Source organism: Colobus angolensis, unplaced genomic scaffold, assembly GCF_000951035.1.
Source record: "Colobus angolensis palliatus isolate OR3802 unplaced genomic scaffold, Cang.pa_1.0 Scaffold26, whole genome shotgun sequence".
Lineage (NCBI taxonomy): Eukaryota > Metazoa > Chordata > Mammalia > Primates > Cercopithecidae > Colobus > Colobus angolensis.
The window spans coordinates 13,944,398-13,952,838 of record NW_012115821.1 but is presented as its reverse complement, the minus strand read 5'-3'; the positions used below and the strand labels follow the sequence as shown (position 1 = coordinate 13,952,838).

The window sequence follows — 8,441 nt, the reverse complement described above, 5'->3', positions numbered from 1 at the left end:
TGGGTTCAAGTGATTCTCCTGCCTCAGTCTCCTGAGTAGCTGGGACTACAGGCATCCGCTACCACGCCTGGCTAATTTTTGTATTTTTAGTAGAGATGGGATTTCACCATGTTGGCCAGGCTGGTCTCAAACTCCTGACCTCAGGTGATCCAGCTGCCTCAGCCTCCCAAAGTGCTAGGATTACAGACATGAGCCACAGCACCCAGCCAGAACATTTTCAGTACCCCAAAAAGAAACCTTAGTCATCACCCTGTTTTATAACTCAGAATGTTATTTTTTTTTTAAACCTACAAGTCTACTAAACTAATTTAATATAAACACCTGTTTACCAAACTCCAAGAAACAACCAAGTTTTATTGTTATCGGAATTGTTTCAGAATATATTCTAAGCACAAGTTCTTTAGCTCTTTGGGCCCAACTCCTTTAAGGATCTCATCAGAGGTACTGCTTCCCTATTCATAAATACCCATAAACATGTCTTTGTGACCTCTCAGAACCTCACTGACCTGAAGCCCTTTCTTAGGCTTTGGGTCTTAGGGTAAGAATCACTGTTGGAAAAACTTTTTTAGGTCAGGCATGGTGGCTCTTGTCTGTAATCCTAGCATTTTGAGAGGCTGAGGTGTGTGGATGGCTTGAGTTCAAGACCAACCTGGGCAACATGGTGAAACCCCGTCTCTACTAAAAATACAAAGATTAGCCAGGTGGATGGTGCATGCCTGTAGTCCCAGGCTATTCGGGAAGCTGAGGCACAAGAATCTCTTGAACCTGGGAGGCAGAGGTTGCAGTGAGCTGAGATCGTGCCAGTGCACTCCAGCCTGGGCGACAGAGTGAGAGTCTGTCTCCAAAAAAAAAAACAAAAAAACAAAAAGGCTGGGCTTGGTGGCTCATTCCTGTAATCCCAGCACTTTGGGAGGCTGAGGCAGGAGAATCGCTTGAACCCGGAAGGCAGAGGTTGCAGCGAGCTAAGATCGCACCATTGCACTCTAGCCTGGGCAACAAGAGCGAAACTCCGTCTCAAAAAAAAAAAAAAAACAAAAAACAGAAAGAAAGAAAAAGGAAAACGTTTTAAAACTGTAAACTTGGAGTATTACTTATTTTAGTTGGTGTTGGTGAAATATGTGCATCTGAAAAAAATGTACTATAATATAATACCAAATGCCAAATGTACTATAATACCAAAATATCCTACTTTAAGAAAATCCTGTATTTAGAACAACAGATGAACTATGTCCTCTTAGTTTGAAAACAAGTTGCTTTGGGTTGCAGCTTGCCTGGTGCGTTTCAGTGTGTGCACAGATGACTTACTAGACAGTGGCCTGAGGAAGGGCAAAGGGCTCTGTGCGGGAGAGCAGAGTTCTGGAGCACTAGCCATGGCTCCACCTGCTGTCACAGCACCTCTTTATAATATTTAAACAAGGCTGCTCACATTTCTTTGATGTGTTCATCAGAAACAGGTCATTTTTCCTCATAATTCAGTTGAGGATTTTTTGCTGGACTGGGGGGAAGTCAGTGGAGTGTTGATACGGGAGAATCCTGGATCTCAAAATGTCTAAGAGCCACCTATAGTGGTGAAAAGGGAAGCAGTGTCGTTCTCGGTCATTCATTGCCTTCCTTTTGAGCCTGCCCTTCCGCCAGGTAACAAGTGATTCCTGGGCAGGGACTCATTGCACTTTAGTCCTGCACGCATTCCTCTTGGCAGAAGTAGAGAGAAATGAAGCCAGAAAGAAATGGGCCTGCTCACACCAGACCTCTAGCATCAGACCAGCACCACAGCACCCTGCTGGTCTGCGAGAGCACAGGGAATGGCTGAGTGTCACGCTGCCATGCTGTAGGCATCTATGCATATGACCATGTAGCCTACCATATTCACTAGAAGCCTGGCACTGGTTTATTCCACATTCCACAGGCACTTCTCAAGCTCCCGCTCTTTGATGAGCATTGTGGTCTCTAGGAGTGCAGTGGTGAGCATTCGCTGCTCTAGGGGCTCTCATGCTGTTGAGGGTGGACAGGAGGGTCTGTGCATAGAGGACGCACCTCTGCTTCTTCCCACTGTAGATGGTAAGGGGTGCAGGCAGCTTGTTCTACCTCTTTGAGGCTTGTTTTGTTTTTTTTTCTCTAAATCCAGACTTTATTGTCTGTGTATTGCTGTGTTGATTCAGTTTCAAACTAGCCCAGTCCCTGCCACATAGATAGTAAGCATGCAGCAAACATTTGCTGAATAAGTGAATTTGAGAATGAATGCCATTATTGGAGGTAAAGCTCTTGTGTACTACTACTGACCATTGTACCTACCAAACGGGTTACGGGGTACTTCTGCTTCTTGTCTGCCAAACTGAATATAATTTTCCTTCCTCTGAAATTCCCATAGAGCATATCTGCCTCAAAGGTACACTCATTTTATACACCTATTATTTCTTACTACCTTGTTTTCTGTTTATAACCCCCCTCCACCAATCCCACCCAGGTAAAACTGTATATAATTGGGAAGAGTAACAATGGCTTAATGACCTTGGACAAATTGCTGCTTGATTTCTCCAGCCTCAGTTTTTTCATCTGTAATGTGAGGATAGAAAGAGTATGTTAGGACTGCTATAAGGATTAACCGAGCTGATCCACATGGAGTATTCAGAACAAAGCCCAGCACATAAGTGTCATTTGTTTTGTTGTTTATTACTGTTGTATTTGCCAGGGCACTCGCTTACTATCTAGTGCTTTTTTGGCATTCAAATATATGTTTTGAATGGGAAAAGGAAAATTATTTATTTAAAAGTTTCTCTCACTGTCAACTGTGATTACTTTGCTAATAAGTGGCAAAAAACATCAGTGACACCTCAAAGAGCAGATTTCCCTGTTTTTTCCTTTTTACCCTGGAGTAACACGTTTTGACAGCCATGCTTGGGAGATGGAGCTCAGGACCTCCTTACCAGGCTGCAGAACTGGCTATTGGTGTTCAATGGTGATGGAATAGGCAAGTGGTCAGCTGAATAGGCGCGGTGGCTTATGCCTGTAATCCCAGCATTTTGGGAGGCCAAGATGGGCAGATCACCTGAGGCCAGGAGTTCAAGACCAGCCTGGCCAACATGGTGAAACCCCATCTCTACTAAAAATCCACAGATAATTAGCCAGGTGTGGTGGCAGGCACCTGTAATCCCAGCTACTCGGGAGGCCGAGGCAGGAGAATTGCTAGAACCTGAGAGGCGGAGGCTGCAGTGAGTTGAGATCGCACCATTGCACCCCAGCCTGGGCAACAAGAGCAAAACTCTGTCTCAAAACAAAACAAAACAAAACAAAGCAAAAAACAAGTGGGCAGGCCACAGTGCTCAGCCATGAGCTCCCCAGACCTGAAGGGAGGCAGCCCCTAGCAAATGCCCATTTCAGCTCTTCCTCTCCCAGCTTTTGTTAATCCCTAAAGGGGTTCCAACATCAGTACACAGACATTTGATCTCAGGAACATTAACAGATACTTACCAAGAGTCTTCTGGGTGCCAGGCACTGTGCTGCCTGTTAAGATAAAAAGATGAATGAAGCAGGGAGCTGACATCCTAGTCAATATAGCAGCCACAAAAGCAAAGATGAAGCAAAGTACTATACTAAAGGGCCCCTCTGCCTGGGAGAGCAGGGCACAGGGGAGAGGCTGGTCAGGTCCTCCCTGGGGCTTAGGGAACTCGGAGTGGTTAACAGAGGAGCCAGCATTTCAGAGAAAACGTTCTAAATCAGTATGCCTCAGCCTTTTCTAACTTGCAAACTCCTTTCATAGTAATAGGGAATGGTACAAACTCTCTCTGGAAGTGATTTTAAATATAAAAAAAATTTTATTTAGATCAGTATATTACTAAAAATTATATCATTTGGGATCTGAACTATATATATTTTTAAATCATGATCAGAGGAATACAACTTAAGGCCCTGAGAGCATCTTCAGACAACTTGTAGAATTACCATTTTTATGATAATTCTCACTTGTATTTCTAACTTCTCACTAACATGTGTTTTGTCATTGGCATTACTTGAGCCTACATTTAGTCAGTGGTTTATTATGGATGTAAATGAAATCATATATGACTAAGAGCAAAGTCAATTAAAATATTGTGTAATGGTAAAAACTGTGATAAACCAACTGAGTTATGAACATACTCATGACTTCCACAACTCATCCCATACTTACTGTGTGTCCGTTTGGAAGCTCCTACTCTATTCTAGGTTAAAGGGAAAAAATACTTATTTATTTATTTATTTTATTTTTTATTTTTTTTGACACGGAGTCTCGCTCTGCCGCCCAGGCTGGAGTGCAGTGGCCGGATCTCAGCTCACTGCAAGCCCCGCCTCCCGGGTTTACACCGTTCTCCTGCCTCAGCCTCGCGAGTAGCTGGGACTACAGGCGCCCGCCACCTCACCCAGCTAGTTTTTTGTATGTTTTAGTAGAGACGGGGTTTCACCGAGTTAGCCAGGATGGTCTCGATCTCCTGACCTCGTGATCTGCCCGTCTCAGCCTCCCAAAGTGCTGGGATTACAGGCTTGAGCCACCACGCCCGGCCGAGGGAAAAAATATTTATGTTATTGTTTTATCGATATTTAAGTTATTATTTTTAAAAAGTAGAAACAAAAGCTTTATAGCCTTTAACACATAAATCCTGAAACACCTTCTGGGGCCCCTCACTGTTCATCCTCTTCCAAACTCCTAGTAACCCACCATAAGGATCTCAGTTTAAAAATCTGAAGAATGATTCTTCTCTAAGGCCAAGGTTGCATTGGTAGACTTCAGGAGTTCATTAGTTCATTCAGCAGATACTGCTGTGAGTATGCCCTGTGTTCCTGGCATGGCCTAGGCACTTGGGGTACAGGTCTAAGCAAGACAGACTTGGTTCCTGCCTTTGTTTGTTCATTCATTCCAACTGGGTTTATTGGGGAAGATTCTGGCGTGGCGTAAAAGACAGAAAAGGAAGATTAGGTCGGGCGCGGTGGCTCAAGCCTGTAATCCCAGCACTTTGGGAGGCCGAGGCGGGCGGATCACGAGGTCAGGAGATCGAGACCATCCTGGCTAACGTGGTGAAACCCCGTCTCTACTAAAAAATACAAAAACTAGCCAGGCGAGGTGGCGGGCGCCTGTAGTCCCAGCTACTCGGGAGGCTGAGGCAGGAGAATGGCGTGAACCCAGGAGGCGGAGCTTGCAGTGAGCTGAGATCCGGCCACTGCACTCCAGCCTGGGCCACAGAGCGAGACTCCGTCTCAAAAAAAAAAAAAAAGGAAGATTAGAGCCAATTGTGGGGCCTCCTAGATGCCAGGCTAAGGAATCTGAACAACATTGAGGGGGTTTGGGTGGATGTGTGGCTCATAAAAGTGGCATTTTAGGAAGCTTAATTTGCTGTGTGCAAGGTGCAGTGGAAAGGGTGAAGGAAGGAGAGAAGAGAGTCAAGGGTGCTAATGGAACAGTGAAGTTAGAGAGGCCACAGCTCAGGTCTGTGGCAGGGAGAGGGGAGGAACACAATAAAGGAAAAGTCTGTCAAGTAGAGGCCACAAGGGAAACAGAGACACCAGGAAATGATTAGAGAAGTAGTACAAGGTAGATGAAGGGTAGCTGGTTTTCCCAGGAAGATGATGAGTCTAAGTTTGGTTTTAGACACCTTGAGTAATACTGAAAGGGGAGTGTTACTTGTCATAATAGATGACATTGTTTAACATTCACTATATGCCAAGCCAAGTGCTTTATAGTAATTCTATAATTATTTTTCTTTTTCCTTTTTCATTTTTTTTTTTTTCTTTCTGAGACAGAGTCTCACTCTGTCACCAGGCTGGAGTGCAGTAGTGTGCTCTTGGCTCATTGTAGCCTCAAACTTCTGGGCTCAAGCGATCCTCCCACTTCAGCCTCCTGAGTAGTTAGGACCACAGCCTTGCACCACCATACCTGGCTAATTGTGTCCTTTTTTTGGGTGGGTGGGGTGGGAGGGCGCAGAGTCTGGCTCTGTCATCCAGGCTGCAGTGCAGTGGCGCGATCTCGGCTCACTGCAACCTCCGCCACGCAGGTTCAAGCCATTCTCCTTCCTCAGCCTCCCAAGTAGCTGGGACTACAGGCGCGTGCCACCATGCCTGGCTAATTTTTTTGTATTTTTAGTAGAGATGGGGTTTCACCACGTTGGCCAAGGTGGTCTCGACTTCCTGACCTCAAGTGATCCACCTGCCTCGGCTTCCCAAAGTGCTGGGATTACAGGTGTGAGCCAGCATGCCCGGCCATGTTCATTTTTTATAAAGACGAGGTCTCACTATGTTACCCAGGCTGATCTCGAACTCCTGGGCTCAAGGGATTAGATAATTCTTTCTCTCTCTGTTTCTCTTTCTGGTCAACTTTGTTGAAGTAAAATTTACATACAATGAAATTCACCAATTTTAAGTAAACAATTTGATAAATCTTGACAAATATATATATGCACACCCACTTCCATCACTCCAGTTGTTTCCCTGGTGCCCCTTTGCAGACCCTGCCCTCCTTCTGGTCCCTGGGAAATACTGATCTGTTTTCTGTTACCATTGTTTCATCCTTTCTATTAATAGAATATTATCTGTAAGTGGAATCTTATACAATATTGTCTTTTTTTTTGGTCTGGTTTCTTTCACTTAACATAAAGCTTTGAAATTCTTCTATGATGTTATGTGTTTCTTTTTATTACTGAGTAGTATTCCATGGTATGGATTTAACATTAATTTGTTTGTTTTTTTTTTTTTTTTGAGACGGAGTCTCGCTCTGTCGCCCAGGCTGGAGTGCAGTGGCCGGATCTCAGCTCACTGCAAGCTCCACCTCCCGGGTTTACGCCATTCTCCTGCCTCAGCCTCCCGAGTAGCTGGGACTACAGGCGCTAGTTTTTCGTATTTTTTAGTAGAGATGGGGTTTCACCGTGTTAGCCAGCATGGTCTCGATCTCCTGACCTCGTGATCCGCCCGTCTCAGCCTCCCAAAGTGCTGGGATTACAGGCTTGAGCCACTGCGCCTGGCAACATTAATTTGTTATCCATTCACCAGTTGGTAGATATTTGGGTTATTTCCAGTTTGGGGCTATTATGAATACAGCTGCCATGAATATTTGGGTCAAGTCTTTGTGTAGATATATATTTTCTTTTTTTCTTTTTTTGCCAAAATCCTAGTTTATTTCAGCATCAGCAGTATCTTAGCCATCAAAAAAATAAACTCTACCAAGGGTGACGGAAGTCTCTACAGCAAGGCTAAGGGCTCGCCAGGCGGCGAACATCAGGGGTGCATGGTGGGCACTGCCCAGGCAATAAGTTAGGAAGCAGCAGGGCTGGTGTTGGGTGTGGGCTGGTCTTCACTTCTGAGCAGGCATGAGGTCGTCGATGGCCTGGCCCTGCTCCAGCCGCTGCTCCATCTCGATGAGCAGCTTCACTCCGTCCACCACCATCTGCACCAGCTCCACTTCGAGAAGCCCAGGCGGTCAGCGTTGGAGACGTCGAAGACCCCGCCCACTGCAGCCGTGTCCACACCGCCTGTGCCTCGCTTCTGAAGTCGTAGCCGCTTAAGCACCTCCGAGAACTTCTCATGCTTGGCCAGGTGGGGCAGCTTGATGTGCACTCCTGCCCGCAGCCCTGTGCCCAGGTTGGATGGGCAGGTGAGGATGTAGCCCAGGTGAGGGTTCCACATGAACTCATAGTTCTTAGACTTGAAGAGAGTTTCAATCTGGGTGAGGCCGGTGCAGAAGCGGGTGAACACCTCCTTCATGTTGCCCCCCTTCTGCATGGAGATGACTCGCAGGTGGTCCTCCTCGTTGACCCATACCAGGAAGGTCTTATTGTCATTGTGCCAGATTCCACGGGCGTTGGGCCAGTCGCGGGCCATGCCCGAGGCCAGCAGCAGAGGTGACACGGGCTTGTCGAAGAGGAAGTGGTCGTCGATGAGCTGCTGCTGCTCCGCCTCCCTCATGCTCTTGAGCTCTTGAGCGCGTAGTACCGGCCCGCCCGGTCGCCGTCCAGGCTGGACAGGGCTTCCACCACGAGCTTCTCGATGGCGCGGCGCTCCCCGCGGCTGCAGTGCGGGGACAGACAGAAGCCGCGGATGCTGCGGCCCGTGCGCACCCGCGAGCTCAGCACGTAGTTGGGGTCCAGGTCGTCGCCGCCCTGCAGGTTGTCGGGGTTGAGGTCGGTCTTGTGCTCATCGCTGGGCTTGTAGCCGCCGTGCCTGTCCTCGATGATGGGGTCGAAGAGATCCTTGAACACTTCGTAGGACTCCTCGTCGCCCGCCACGCAGCCCACGGTCATGATGTACGGGTGGCCCGGGTTGTCCACGCCTGTCTGGATGACGTCGTCCAGTGTGAAGCCGCTCGGCGTGCTCTTGGCGCGCAGCTCCGCGTACAGCTCCGGGGTCAGCACCTTGGCCATGTGGTTGTTGTGGGCGCTCAGGTCGGGGAACTCATCCTCGGCGGGGAAGCGCAGCTTCAGCGC

The 8,441-nt window shown here is 47.4% G+C and overlaps 2 protein-coding genes across 3 annotated transcripts in view; one reads left to right on the top strand and one right to left on the bottom strand.

Moving 5' to 3' along the window:
- The window catches only part of PXK (PX domain containing serine/threonine kinase), a 107,230-nt gene that overhangs the window by 11,989 nt on the left and 86,800 nt on the right, over positions 1-8,441 (top strand). The gene's annotated exons all lie outside the window — the stretch shown is intronic.
- Positions 7,121-8,435, bottom strand: LOC105515409 (creatine kinase B-type-like). Its single transcript, XM_011947219.1, is given in 3 exon segments — positions 7,121-7,425; positions 7,428-7,938; positions 7,941-8,435. Coding segments are annotated over 3 exon segments (1,062 nt in total). The 5' UTR covers positions 8,379-8,435; the 3' UTR covers positions 7,121-7,312.